The 16,036-nt window shown below is 32.0% G+C and overlaps 1 protein-coding gene across 1 annotated transcript; it reads left to right on the forward strand.

Moving 5' to 3' along the window:
• The first annotated feature begins 923 nt into the window (after positions 1-923).
• On the forward strand, positions 924-12,619 carry ATBETAFRUCT4 (Glycosyl hydrolases family 32 protein). Its single transcript, XM_088817916.1, is given in 9 exon segments — positions 924-1,370; positions 1,529-1,537; positions 2,639-3,495; positions 3,858-4,019; positions 4,109-4,350; positions 4,488-4,575; positions 4,963-5,145; positions 12,423-12,470; positions 12,572-12,619. Coding segments are annotated over 9 exon segments (2,064 nt in total). The 5' UTR covers positions 924-943.
• The last annotated feature ends 3,417 nt before the right edge of the window (positions 12,620-16,036 follow it).

Here is a 16,036-nt window from a genome sequence, read left to right on the forward strand (position 1 = left end):
GATGTCATGGAACGAAATTGATCATGCAACCACTCTAACCAAACCGTCTATTCTTTTGTCTTTGGATGAACATCGAGCATGCAAAGAACAAACCATTGTGTCAGTTTATGCTTCAGAATACGCGCCGGAGATACAGGATGTTCGAATACAGGGAGACCAATCAATGCACTAGCATCATCTAGGGTGATGGTCATCTCCCACAAATTGCAAATGAAACGTGCAATCGCCGGCTGCCATCTCTCTATGAATGCCCCCACACAAAAAAAAAAACATTAATATTCTTTTACGAACAACATACAAGGGGGACAGTTCAAACTTACCCATTAAGGGTAAAATAAATAGTTTTTAGCAATTTTCAACTCAATAAAAAAGGTTATGTCAAAATTTACACTGTAAGGAGGATACTGCAAACTCTTGGTTTTTTGCTAATTATAAATATGTGAATTTTTGTAAATTAATCTTAGTTAAAGAGATTTCTTGCAATTTATTGTTTTATTAAAATTAATTATGTAAAAATTGTCAAAGTAAGAACATTAAAAGATTAATTAAAAATAATTTGTATTAATACATACCATCAACTTACGTCCTTTAAAGTTTAAACTACATAAATCTTAAATCACCCCATGACTTATATTTTCTTTAATTATGCCATTTCTTTTTATTTATTTTTCAAGTTAAGCTATCTCCCTCTTTATTTAAAAAAAAATGATCCGATGCAAAATGTTTTCTCAAATAATTTTTATTTAGTTTGTTCTAATTGTAGAAATGATTTTGATGCTATTAACTTGTAGAAGAGAGCCATATATACCAATCGACCAAATAGTAAACTTTACTTCCACCATTCAACCAAACCAAAATTTTCTCAAAATTCCAATAATTTCAAAATTTTACAATATTATATATATATACCCTCTCTCTCTCCGACACAAACCACGCAAAAAAGATGTCTTTCCAAGAACAAGGCCATGCATTACCCCAATCCCATGACACGACACCCATTCTTAATTCAAGCCTATGCCCTTACGCCCCGTTGCTCGAATCCGCCGACGCCAACGCCGCCGCTGATGCCCCACTCCGGCAGCGTCGCCGGCGGAGGACCTCCTCCGTGGTCCTCCTCCTGCTGACGGGGCTATTGGGTGGCGCCATATTTGTGGCGGTGGTGTTGCTAAAAAATGGGAATAATGAGCCGAACGAAGAAATGGCGGTGCCATTGGTGAATGCGGTCCCGGTGGGTCGTGGCGTGGCGGAAGGAGTCTCGTCGAAATCGTTCCGCCCGTTGCTCAAAGCGCCTGTTTTTGCATGGACCGCCAAAATGCTGGCTTGGCACCGAACCGCTTTTCATTTCCAGCCAAGAAAAAATTGGATGAATGGTCAGTTCTATTTGCTATATTTGATTAATGAAGGGATATAATTAATTTTCCCTATTTGTTATATTTTTTCCTAATAATGTTTCCTTTTCTTTGTTTGGTGATGTGGTCGGGTTTCTCCTCCGGCGCTGTTTAAATCGGAAAATGGGTTTTGGATTCAGATCCTAATGGTGAGTCTAATGTTTATGTTCCGTTTAATTATTTATTTATTTTAAAATGTTTATTTAATTTAATATTAGTTGAATATTTGCAGTATCAGGCAAATTAATTCTCCTTTTATTATGCTTCATTATCTCGGTTTATACTATTGTACATCGGGTAAAATACACCCGGTAAATATTTATCATTCATAAGCACACAAATACATACACATTCATATTGATATGTGTAGATCAACGATAAAAATCCTCCTGCTGTAACTTTCACCGAGTGTAGCATAAAAAATACCTGTTTTCTCTTATTGATTTTCTTTCCTTTTTATTTTTTATTTTTATCTGCCTCCCTCTTTTCTTGGTGGAGAGGTGAAATGGATTTGAATTTAGACAAATGAGTTTTTTGCAATTTAATCAATGACAGCTACTAATTTGTTGTCCTATTGAGTTAAATTTGGAAATGCAGCTAATTGCATCGTTTTTACTGTATTCTTGTCATAATATATAAATCTAGAAAAATCAATACTCCTTCGTTTTAATTATACGCCCTTTTATGTCTTATAAACTCATTAACCAATATATTAATAGAATATTTTCCTAAATTCCTTTATTAGTCACATGTACTGACTAGTTTAATATTGTTCAAATACCTTAAACATCGCTTATTTTGAAATAAATGACATACTATATATCAATTCTCTTCTAAAAAAAATAGAAAATAAAATACTATCAATTTTCTTTCGGTTTTAAATTACTTATCTTTAGAGTTTCTATACAAATATTTGTTGAATGACCATCTCAACCAAAAGTTTAAGCTATTAGTGAAATGTATCATTTAATATTAATATCTCCAATAATATTACCCCATCCATTTAAGAATGTGTTGTTTTTCATACATATTAGAAAGTCATCAAATATAGTTAAATCTTGGAAAACGACATATAACGAGTGTGAAAATAACATTTACCTTCAAGTGAGACGACGATTCGAGAGAGTTAAACGTTTCTGTTTGGTTTCTGTTTCGGTTAGTAAAATGCATGTAGAAATATTTTTTTTAATTTTTTTTTTTAATAAATAAAATTTCTAAACAATTAATAACAATTATTATTATTATTATAGGTCCATTGATATACAAGGGATGGTACCATTTCTTCTACCAATACAACCCGTACGGTGCCGTATGGGGCAACATCGTGTGGGGCCACGCAGTTTCAAAGGACCTGATCCACTGGCGCCACCTCCCCATCGCTATGGTTCCCGATAATTGGTACGATATCAACGGTGTATGGACCGGCTCAGCCACCATTCTAGAAGACGGCCAATTAATCATGCTCTACACCGGATCCACCAATGAATCGGTCCAGGTACAAAACCTAGCGTACCCATCCGACCTGTCGGACCCGCTCCTCGTCGATTGGGTCAAGTACCCCGGCAACCCGGTACTGGGCCCGCCACCCGGCATTGCCCCCCAGGATTTCCGTGACCCCACCACCGCATGGCTGACACCCGAGGGCAAGTGGCGTTTCACCATTGGCTCGCAAATCAACAAGACGGGCATTTCGTTGGTGTACGACACTAAGGATTTCAAGACGTTTGAACTCCTTAACGGGGCGCTCCATCGGGTTGCGGGTACGGGTATGTGGGAGTGCGTCGACTTCTACCCGGTTTCCAAGGTTGTCGAGAATGGGCTGGACACGTCGGATAACGGGCCGGAGGTGAAGCATGTTGTCAAGACCAGCCTTGACGATGACCGAAATGACTATTATGCCATTGGGACATACGACGGTGCTTCGGGGAGCTGGATACCTGATGATCCAACCATTGATGTGGGAATTGGATTGAGATACGATTACGGTTATTTCTACGCGTCTAAATCATTTTATGATCAAGAAAAGAAAAGGAGGGTTTTGTGGGGTTGGATCAAAGAGACTGACAACGAAAAAACTGATTTACAAAAGGGCTGGGCATCCGTTCAGGTATATATATACACTCGTAGAAAAATGATTTTTTTATTATGAATTTTTTTGCTACGGTAAAAAGTCGTAATAAAGGGTACGATTTACCATGGGACAATCTTGGAGTCGTAGTAAATGCTAGGATTTACCAGAACAAAAAAGTATGTGCTACGTCCATTTATCGTAACAAAATTTTTGTCACATGGCAAATTCGTAGCAACTGCAGAGCAAAAGCCTTTTACTACGAATTTAGTATATTTTGCTACGGTTAATGGTCGTAGTAAAAATCCATTTTTCTAGTAGTGATTTTCACCATCTTTGTTCTTTATTAATTAATTCTTACCAATATTAATGATTTTATTTATTGCAAAAAAAAAACATAGGCTATTCCGAGGACGATAGTGTTCGACAAGAAAACAGGTAGCAACATAGTACAATGGCCAGTGGAAGAGATAAAAAGATTGAGAATGAATAAGAATATTTTCGAAAAGGTGGAGGCCGAACCTGGTTCCATTGTCTACATTGACGTGCCTTCTGCTTCTCAGGTCTGTAAGAAACAAGTTCGATTATATTATTAATAACCGTACACCATAATATAACTTGATCAACGTAATCCTCGTACTATATATTACAGGTAGACATTGTTGTGGAATTTGAATTGGATGAAGAGGCCTTGAAGAGTATAAACGGAACCGATGACGACGAGGCCTATAGTTGCATGACAAGCGGCGGTGCTGCCGAGAGAGGCGCACTAGGACCCTTCGGGTTATTGATTCACACGCACAAGAGCCTAACAGAGCAAACTCCGGTTTATTTCTACATTTCAAAGGACACTCAAGGCAATTTCAAGACTTTCTTTTGTGCTGATCATTCCAGGTCAAAACCTATACTTATAGCCTAATATATATCTATATATATATATATATATATATATATATATATATATATATATATATATATATATATTACACCGAATGCGTCGTTTGATCATATAATTTCCATTGAATTTGTAGGTCATCTGAAGCAAGTGAAGTGGACAAAGCAATCTACGGTAGCACAGTGCCGGTACTGAAAGGCGAAAAACTATCAATGAGAATACTTGTAAGTTCCATGTCCTTATTAAACTACATATTCGATCTCCAGGCAAATTTAGAGATGACAATGGTATTGGAGATATTAATATTAAATGATACATTTCACTAACAGCTTAAGCTTTTGGTTGAGATGATCATTCAACAAATTAAATGGATCCATGTTAATTTATCGGGTTTTTTCAGATAAAGAATTGGTCCGTTTCGGAATAATTTTATAGGAAACAACCAAAACTAATTGGTATCGTTCGTAATTTACAAGACGAACTTTTAGAGTTGCTATAGTTTCTCTCTTTTTTTTTTTTCATGTATTTCTATTTTTCACTATCTTTATTTGCATTTTCGCATCATCTCGATGTAAATACATTAATTTTATTATCTAATGGAAATGCAATAGGTGGATCACTCGATAGTGGAGAGCTTTGCACAGGGGGGAAGAACATGCATAACATCACGAATATATCCAACGAAAGCAATATACGAAGATGGACACATCTTCTTGTTCAACAATGCTACCGATGCAGCCATCACCGCTTCCCTTCAGATATGGCAAATGTCTTCTGCTTATGCACACTCTTAAGTCCTTAGTTAATTTCCTTATATATAATTAATTAGTCTAATTAATGTTGGATTTTGATCAAGACCTTTTTCTAGTTTGAAGATTTATTTTACATTCTTTTTGTACTGTTGTTGATTGTGGAGAGCGATTTTATACTCGGTTTTGCTTTTTTTCTTTTTTGTTTCTCTATGAATATTTTGTTTATAATCTGGTGATGATGTTGGTGTACAGACATGCAGTATTTCTGTATGTGTTTTTGCATTTCTTTTCGTCATTTTCGTTCTTGTTTGAACTTAATCTCTGGGGCACTAGTTATGCACTTGTGTATGCTATTGGACTAATATTTCTTTTTTTTTTTTTTTTTTTTTTTTTTTTGCATCATATCTTGTATATTTTTTTTTTGTCGAAAATAATAACATTTTATATTTAAAACATCCAATTACTGTCAAGTATTTATTACTAAGGTTGTTCATGGGTCGGGTCGGTTGATTATCGGCCGATTATCGGCCCGACCCGACCAACCGACTCTTACAAATATGTAAAACTATTATCAATCCGACTATTGTGAGTCGGGTAATGGTTGGCAACCAATTTTGTCGGTTGCCGAAACGGGTCGGTTGAAACTTATCGGCCAATATCGGGCACATTAATTAAAAAAAAAAATGTTATTCCTCTATCAAAATTCAGCAACAAACATTTCAATATTTTATGCCAAAAATCAAATTTCAACAATATCACATATAACAAATTAAATTCCAAAAACAATATAAAATACTAATATTCACAACACAAAATTTGAGAAACACAAAAACCGTTACGTTAGAGTTTATAAAGAAATAGAGACGGCTGAAGGTAAATCTTTGGAGGAAACAATGGCGCGTCGGCGACGATGGGCTGATAGAGAGAGACGAGAGATACATCGGCGACTGTGGTTGAGAGAGAGAGAGAGTAGTCGAAGAGAAGCGGAAAATGAAGAGTAGAGTTTTTAGTTGTGTATTTTTATTCATATTACTGTCTTGGCTGCTAAATTATTGTCTTCAATAGTAATTTAACTGTTAATTGACCTTTTTTTTTCTCTGAAATTTTGTTTTTTCTTAAAAAAAATTATTTTAATTAATATTACTGTCTTACCTACTAAATTATTGTCTCCAACAATAATTTAACTACTAATGGACTTTTTTTTTTAAATTTTATTTTTTCTTAAAAATATTATTTTAATTAATATTATTGTCTTGACTGGTAAATTACTGGCTAGCACCAACAGTAATTTAACTATCGGCGACAGTAAGTTTACTGTATAAATTAATTTATCGTCTTGGGCTGCAATTTTGTTGACTTCGACCGTAATATTACTGTCTTCGACTGTATATTATTGTCTGATGCAATAATATTACTGTTTGGGACAGTAATATTAATATCCGGGAAACTAATATTCATAATATTACTGCTTGAGACAGTAATTTGAATATTACTGTTTTGGTATTCAATATTACTATTTCAGACAATAATTTTGTTGTTAACACAATACTTTAGCGGAAAACTAAAAAAGTCAACGCCGGAGACAGCAATATTAATGTCTCAGACAGTTAAATTATTGTTGGAGACAGTAATTTAACAACCAAGACAGTAATATTAATTAAAATAATTTTTTTTAAGAATTGTTCTTTTTTTAAGTCAACGGCGGAGACTGGCGGTCCACGGCCAGAAAAAAGTTTCAGAAAAAAAAATTCAAAAAATTGAAAAAAAAAAAAGTCAACGCTGGAGAGCCGTCTGGTCAACGCTGGAATCTGGCCGGAAAAATAAAATTCAGAAAAAGATTATTTTCTAAAAAAAATTATGAAAATGGGGGTTAATGTGATATACTTGTTTAAATCCATGGTCAATGTGTAATATTAAGGAAGTTAGAGTATAATTGATGGAATTGATAAAAATCATATTATGGAGGGTATTTTAAAGAAAAGACATGGGCATGGGTTTATTTGAAAGACTATTTTTTGTCTGAACCAATGTGCATTTAACTCCCTCATCATGTTCTCTCTGCCATTTGCCCATTTTTTTAGGGACAATTAGCCATAACCCTCTCTAGCGTTTTATTTTAATAAGGGGGTATCCAGCCATATTTTCAACACTAGTACAAAACCCACTATTTTAATGATTCCCGAAAATAGCCTTCTCGAAGATACACATACAAAATCCGGAAGTTTGAGATCCCTACAATCGTGTGTGATTGATTATATCCCAAAAAAATCGCTTCGCAAATCTTTCCATAAACTTCCATATGCAAACTTTAATTTTTTCTATATATAACTTAAATAAATTTAAATTTTTGTTTTTTTTATTATTTTATTTAAAAATTAACAATAATAGCTTTAAAAATATATTTTTCTTTTAATTTTTTATTTAAAATATATTTTAGTTTTTTTTAGTCTTTTTAATTTCCGTAACCAACTATAAAGATTCTGAAACCAACTATAATATTTCCGAAATCAACTATAATTTTGATTTTTTTTATTTCATTTTTCTTAATTTTAGTTTTAAGTTATTTTTGTCAATTTTTCCAGAAAAAAAAAAACTATTTTTTTTGCCACTTTTTTTAATAAGAAACACCTATAAATTTTAAAACAACTATTAAAAAATAACTATTTTTTCAACTGTTTGTTTTTTTCGCCATAATCAACTATTAGAAAACTGTAAAATAACTAAGTAAGTCTGGCATGCATTAATTTATTAGAGTTATCTACACTCTACACACCATTTAATTTACCTCTTAAATTTAACAAACTAATTAAGCAAAATCTCAATATAAATACATTGGTTTAAACTAAAACTGTGTAATTTTATTTAAAATTTTGTTAAGCTTAAACTTAAAAAGGGTGAGAATTTGTAAGCCCGTCTGCTTATTTAAACCATAAAATTGGATGCAAATCAGCATTTACCAAAGTACTTGCTAATAATTCTTTTGGACATGACTATTAGTTGGGTACAAGTTTTATTGTATTTTTAATGTTTCGTTAAAGCTTTACTTGCGATTTATTTAATTGTTTGATTCAAATATTGCAGGTGGCAAAATATGAGTGGAATCTAATCTAATTATTGTTGATTTTAAAAGTCTATAAAAGTCCACTCATCCTATTGAGACAGATTAATTGTTACGACATTAGGTGTGATAACATAATTCTTGTTTTGTCACAGTAAATAACCTACTAAAAGCAGAATAAAAAACACAAGAATTTAATGTGGTTCGGATACAAACGTACCCTACATCCACGAGTACTTGCAAACTAGTTCAAATTTACAGTGTACATTAATAGGACTTAATAAAGCACAAAAGACTCCCTCTTTATGTTATACGCCGTTCTTGCACACGACTCGAACTTGTTTATAATCAATGCAATTCCTCCATCCGTATTCTTGGACTCCTTCCAATGTTGAACTCCCTTCAAACGGCGGATCAACCTCTCCCGAGATCTTTTAAGCACTTCTGGCGGATCAATCTCTCCCGAGATCTTTTAAGCACTTCTCCCGAAACACCGATCTTCTTTATGGCCTGGTAGAAAAAACCTGTCATGTTGCCACACCTGATGTACCAACAGGGTTGCACCCCTCAAAGCCTTTATGCTAGGATTTTTCTTATTAAAGCTCCATAAGACTCATATGGGGTTGAGGGCCTTATATAGGCACGAAACCACCACCATAAACCTACCTTAAGCCCTAAGAAATCGATTTAACTAGGTAATATAATCTTAGTCGATTTCTACTTCTATTCTAGATAACTACAAAAGATACATAACTAGAATATAATACATGGAAATAAATCTAAGTCCTAATAACAATATTCCAAGAATAAGACTCTAATTAATTCCAAAATAAACATAGAAAACAAATATTTGCCAAGCTTTAAGTATCACGTATGGCGGATTTCTTCAATCTTCACCAACAGAAATCTGGCGCCAACAATCTCCCCCTTTGGCATAGATTGGTTTGAATCCATGGTTAACAAGTACTCCCCCTGCAGATGAGATTTACTCCCCCTGCAACATAGATGTCACTTTTCTTCACCCATATTCGTCTTCTATCAGAGTGTCCCATCACGTGGCATGTTACAACGCAGCGGAATTTGGTGAATGTCGTGACAGACTTTGTCTCAACCTTCCTTGTGAACACACGTCATCCAATAAGCAAAGCAAATAAATCAAAACCCAAAATCAGACACAAAATATATCTAGTGACCCGCTCTGATGCCAATTGTTGATTTATATGCCTATAGAAATCAATTAACCTAAGTTGTAACAGTTAAGTTGTGGAAACATTATTCAGTTACAACTATAATTCTTGTGTTAACACAGTTATAAACTACTGAAAGCAAATAAATGAACACAAGAAATTAATGTGGTTCAGACACAAATGTGCCCTACATCCACGTGGACCTGCAAACACGATTTCACTAGTTCAGATTTACAGTGTACATTAATAGGACTTATTAAAAATAATAAAGACTCCTTCTTTAATTTTTACGCCGTTCTTGTACACAACTCGAACTCCGTGTCTCTCTCTACAGCAGCTCCACTCCGCGTGCCATGAATTTTCTTCAAACCTGAACTCCCTTCAGAAAACGCGCCTGATCTCCCTTGAGATCTATACAGCATATCTGTATATGTTGGCACCACTGATGATGGCACAGTGCAACAATGACACAGTCCTGCTCCGCATAACGTCTTAGCAAACCTTTGATGCTATGAAGTGGTTTTTCTTTTCCAAATAATGCACACGGTTCTTTAGTCTATATGTGTCATATATAAGTATAATTCAAATGGATTATTTATAATCTATATGTTTTATGTATAAGTATATATTTATATATATATATATATATATATATATATATATATATATATATATATATATATATATATATATATCGACCTACATTGTTGTAAGTGTACTTGATTCGGGTCGATGAAGCTTGCAATCCATGGTTTATGATCTATGAGTAATAAGAAAATATACGAAGATAAAAACCGAGAACAAGATTAATAAAAATGGAATTTTGTGTGATTAAATTGTTGATGGTTCAAATATCTTTGGAATGACTTTGAGGAAAATGTTTAAATTGCTAATGAATGTAGTAATTACAAGAATGAGTATTAAAATCTCTTAATCTTATCTTGCATGTGAAGATCTAGAAAGAAAATGAAACAAATTTAAATTTGGTGTTACTTTGAAAGAAAACTTCAAGTCTCTTGAGAAAGAGGGCTTGAACTTTAAATAATAAACTTGGAGGTAGTAACTATAAATAACCGAATGTCGAGCTACTTTTGCTATAAGTGTAAAATATGTGATCTATGCTCTTTGCTTGAGTTGTTATGTCTCTTACTTGATTTTGTGATTTTGTGCCTAAACTATGTGCATTTGTTTAATATGTGGAAATATGTGTACTAATATGCTTATGTATAAACTAAGTTTGAATCTGTGAAAAGCGTTTAATATACGACATAAACTTCGTGAACTTAGTCATGCGTTAGATGTCATAGCTTCTACTCTGGTAATGAACATATTTCTAGCTTTGAGTTCTTTTATGAGTTAACACATTTATGGTTCATATTTTGTTCTAAACTCCGTTTATTTTTTATTTTTTATTTTTATTATGCAGTCTGGGGACATGGATCGTGAAGAATTCCTTATGCTAATCAAGAAATAGGTAAGATTAGCCAAAATAAGAGTATACAGTCTTATGTTAATTCAATTTGAGTTTTACGTCCATTTTTTGTCGATTTGAGTTGTTTTCAAGTCCCTAATATGATTACGAGCATTGATTCAAGAACAGAAATTATCGGGTTTAAAATTGCCAATCGGACAGCTATTTTGGTAAAAATTCGATATAACATGGGGTATTGCATTAAACTCATGATTATACGTTTCTTAACAAACACCATATATATATATATATATATATATATATATATATATATATATATATATATATATATATATATATATATATATATATATATATATATATATATATATATATATATATATATCTCGATTGGAGTAAGACGGGTTTGTTGTACAACCTATAAGAAGACAAGGGCGTCATGGTGGGTATATTTTTTTTCTTTATCAGTTTTTTTTTATTTAATACAAAATAAAGTGCATAATTGTCCATTATTATTTATTATAATTATTTTTTTGTGCTTTTCTGCAAGATTGTTGGGCCCATGCCATTATCGAGGTCATATAATTTCTCCTCTTGATCAAAACAGAAAAATTTTGTTTGCTGTCAGTCCAAGAACTCTTGGAATGCGATAAGGTGAATTCTGTGTTGTGGAAAAGCAAATACGGGGGTTCAATCGTCCACGCTTAAAATTAGTTTTTAGCGAATGGGATATCATACCAAGGTTATTACCCATATGCGGGGGAATACGACTGTGAATGTAGACGACCAGAGGTATACTTTTTTTTTACTGTTTCTTTACCCTTTCTTTTATACCAACACGTATTTCGCCTCGTGCGTTGCACGAGCGAATATTGAAAAAAATATAAGATAAGCAAAATTAGAAATTAATAAACATATATGTAGAACAATATTTGCTTAATTGAAAATCAACATTTTCTATTTTTGTTGAATAATATTATTTGGAGAAAAATGGAAATATATATATATATATATATATATATATATATATATATATATATATATATATATATATATATATATATACCGACATACATTGTTGTAAGTGTACTCCCTTCGGGTCGAGAAAGCTTGCAGTCTATGGTTTATGATATATGAGTAATAAGATAATATACGAAGATAAATAACCTAGAACAAGATTAATAAAAATGAAATTTTGTGTAATTAGATTGTTGATGGTTCAAATATCTTTGGAATGACTTTGAGGAAAATGTTTAAATTGCTAATGAATGTAGTAATTACAAGAATGAGTATTAAAAACTCTTAATCTTATCTTGCATGTGAAGATCTAGGAAGAAAATAAAATAAATTTATATTTGGTGCTACTTTGAAAGAAGACTTCAAGTCTCTTGAGAAAGAAGGCTTGAACTTTAAGTAATGAACTTGGAGGCAGTAACTATAAATAACCGAATGTTGAGCTACTTTTGCTATATGTGTAAAATATGTGATATATGCTCTTTGCTTGAGTTGTTATGTCTCTTACTTGATTTTATGATTTTGTGCCTAAACTATGTGCCTTTGTTTAATATGTGGAAATATGTGTACTAATATGCTTATGTATAAACTAACTTTGAATCTGTGAAAAGCATTTGATAAACGACAGAAACTTCGTGAATTTAGTCATGCATTGGAAGTCATAGCTTCTACTCCGGTAATAAACATATTTCTAGCTGTGAGTTCTTTTATGAGTTAACACATTTCTGGTTCATATTTTGTTCTAAACTCCGTTTATTTTTTATTTTTATTATGCAGTCTGGGGACATGGATCGTGAAGAATTCCTTATGCTAATCAAGAAATAGGTAAGATTAGCCATAATAAGATTAGCCATAATAAGATTAGCCAAAATAAGAGTATACAGTCTTATGTTAATTCAATTTGAGTTTTACGTCCATTTTTTGTCGATTTGAGTTTTTTTCAAGTCCCTAATATGATTACGAGCATTGATTCAAGAACTGAAATTATCGGGTTTAAAATTGCCAAACGGACAGCTATTTTGGTACAAATTTGATATAACATGGGCCATTGCATTAAACTCATGATTATACGTTTCTTAACAAACACCATATATATATATATATATATATATATATATATATATATATATATATATATATATATATATATATATATATATATACACACCATATTACAAGAATTTTTATATCGATTGGAGTAAGATGGGTTTGTTGTACAACCTATAGGAAGGCAGGGGTTTCATGGTGGGTATATTTGTTTTTTGAGTTTTTTTTATTTTATACACAATAAAGTGCAGAATTGTCCATTATTATTTATTATTATTATTAATTTTTTTTTTTTGTTTTTTCTGGAATATTGTTGGACCCATGCCGTTATCGAGGCCATAGAATTTCTCCTCTTGGACTGCGATAAGGCGAATTCTGGGTTTTGGAAAAGCAAATACGGGGTTCAATCGTCTATGCTTATAATTATGCTTTAGCGAATGGAATGTCATACCAAGCTGATTACCCATATATAGGGGAATACGGCTGTGAATGTAGACGACCAGAGGTATTCTTTTTTTTATTGATTCTTTACTCTTTCTTTTATACCAACTCGTATTTTGCTTCGTGCGTTGCACGGGCGACTATTGAAAAAATATAAGATAAGCAAAATTAGAAATTAATAAACTAAACATATATGTGGAAAAATATTTGCTTAATTGAAAATCAACATTTTCTTTTTTTGTTGAATAATATTATTTGGAGAAAAATGGAAATATATATATATATATATATATATATATATATATATATATATATATATATAGATATATATATATATCGACCTACGTTGTTGTAAGTGTACTCCCTTCGGGTCGAGGAAGCTTGCAGTCCATGGTTTATGATCTATGAGTAATAAGATAATATACGAAGATAAATAACCTAAAACAAGATTAATAAAAATGGAATTTTGTGTGACTAAATTGTTGATGGTTCAAATATCTTTGGAATGACTTTGAGGAAAATGTTTAAATTGCTAATGAATGTAGTAATTACAAGAATGAGCATTAAAAACTCTTAATCTTATCTTGCATGTGAAGATCTAGAAAGAAAATAAAATAAATTTAAATTTGGTGCTACTTTGAAAGAAGACTTCGAGTCTCTTGAGAAAGAGGGCTTGAACTTTAAGTAATGAACTTGGAGGTAGTAACTATAAATAACCGAATGTTGAGCTACTTTTGTTATATGTGCAAAATATGTAATCTATGCTCTTTGCTTGAGTTGTTATGTCTCTTACTTGATTTTATGATTTTGTGCCTAAACTATGTGCCTTTGTTTAATATGTGGAAATATGTGTATTAATATGCTTATGTATAAACTAACTTTGAATCTGTGAAAAGCATTTGATAAACGACAGAAACTTCGTGAATTTAGTCATGCATTAGAAGTCATAGCTTCTACTCCGGTAATAAACATATTTCTAGCTGTGAGTTCTTTTATGAGTTAACACATTTCTGGTTCATATTTTGTTCTAAATTCCGTTTCTTTTTTATTTTTTTATTTTTATTATGCAGTCTGGGGACATGGATCGTGAATAATTCCTTATGCTAATCAAGAAATATGTAAGATTAGCCAAAATATGATTAGCCAAAATAAGAGTTACAATCTTATGTTAATTCGGTTTGAGTTTTACGTCCATTTTTTGTCGATTTGTGTTGTTTTCAAGTCCATAATATGATTACAAGCATTGATTCAAGAATTCAATTTATTGGGTTTAAAATTGCCAATATTTTGGTAGAAATTTGATATAACATGGAGCATTACATCAAACTCTTGATTATACGTTTCTTAACAAACACTATATATATATATATATATATATATATATATATATATATATATATATATATATATATATATATATATAAAACCATATTACAAGAATTTTTATATCCATTGGTGTAAGATGGGTTTGTTTTACAACCTATAGGAAGGCAGGGGTTTCATGGTGGGTATATTTGTTTTTTGAGTTTTTTTTTATTTTATACACAATAAATTGCACAATTGTCCATTATTTTTTATTATTATTATTTTTTTTTTCTGGAATATTGCTGGACCCATGCCGTTATCGAGGCCACAGAATTTCTCCTCTTGGACTGCGATAAGGCGAATTCTGGGTTTTGGAAAAACAAATACGGGGTTCAATTGTCCATGCTTATAATTATGTTTTAGCGAATGGGATATCATACCAAGCTGATTACTCATGTACATGGGAATACAGCTGTGAATGTAGACGACTAGATGTATTCTTTTTTTTTGTTTCTTTACTCTTTCTTTTATACCAACTCGTATTTTACCACGTGTGTTGCACAGGCGAATATTGAAAAAAATATAAGATAAGCAAAATTATAAATTAATAAACATATATGTAGAAAAATATGTGCTTAATTGAAAATCAACATTTTCTTTTTTTGTTGAATAATATTATTTTAAGAAAAATGGAATTTTTTTTCTTATTCATCCCTCGATTTTGACCATGGTACAACACAAGACCAAAAAATTACCTTGAGTACAACTCTTCTCTAGGTGAGTCCATGTGCGTTAAAATTTTCCTCTTTGGATTTTTTTTTCGATAGTCAAATAAAATTGCAAAGCATTCCCTGTAGATGATTTTTAAGTTTGCCTAAATTGCAAAAAGACCACTCCCTCATTCTTAATCATTAAGCATGCAAGTACCCCACAATCCTATAAATAGAACCCAAGACTTCATATATTTCTTCATCTTCTCTACACATCATGAAGATCAAAGATCAAAATCTCTTTCTCTTCCTTTCCTATTTTTTAAAATTAGTGTGTAAAAAATCCCCAAAATCTCTCTTCCAAGAGTAAAATTCTTGACCAAAGGAGTAAGTCTTCTTCCTCTTCTTTCTTTTCTTCCTTCCTCTTTCTTTTCTTTTCTTTTCTTCCTCTCTCTCTCTAAAATTACTTCTTCTTCTCCTTGTACAGAAGAAAAAACACCCTTCCAAATTTTCTTACAAGAACAAGGTGAGAATACTAGAAGTGTGAATTCTTAAGGAAACTTTGATCCATGGTTTATTTATAATCTATATATATATATATATATATATATATATATATATATATATATATATTTATGGCCGAGCCGTAGAATTCATTATTCCTCAGTATTAGAAAAGAGAGGTAAACCATTGCAGAACAAGAAGAAGAAGTCCAATATCCAAACAAATTTCCCGACAA

The sequence above is a fragment of the Erythranthe guttata genome, chromosome 5 (assembly GCF_056151865.1).
Source record: "Erythranthe guttata isolate IM_541 chromosome 5, IM_541, whole genome shotgun sequence".
NCBI classification, from domain to species: domain Eukaryota; kingdom Viridiplantae; phylum Streptophyta; class Magnoliopsida; order Lamiales; family Phrymaceae; genus Erythranthe; species Erythranthe guttata.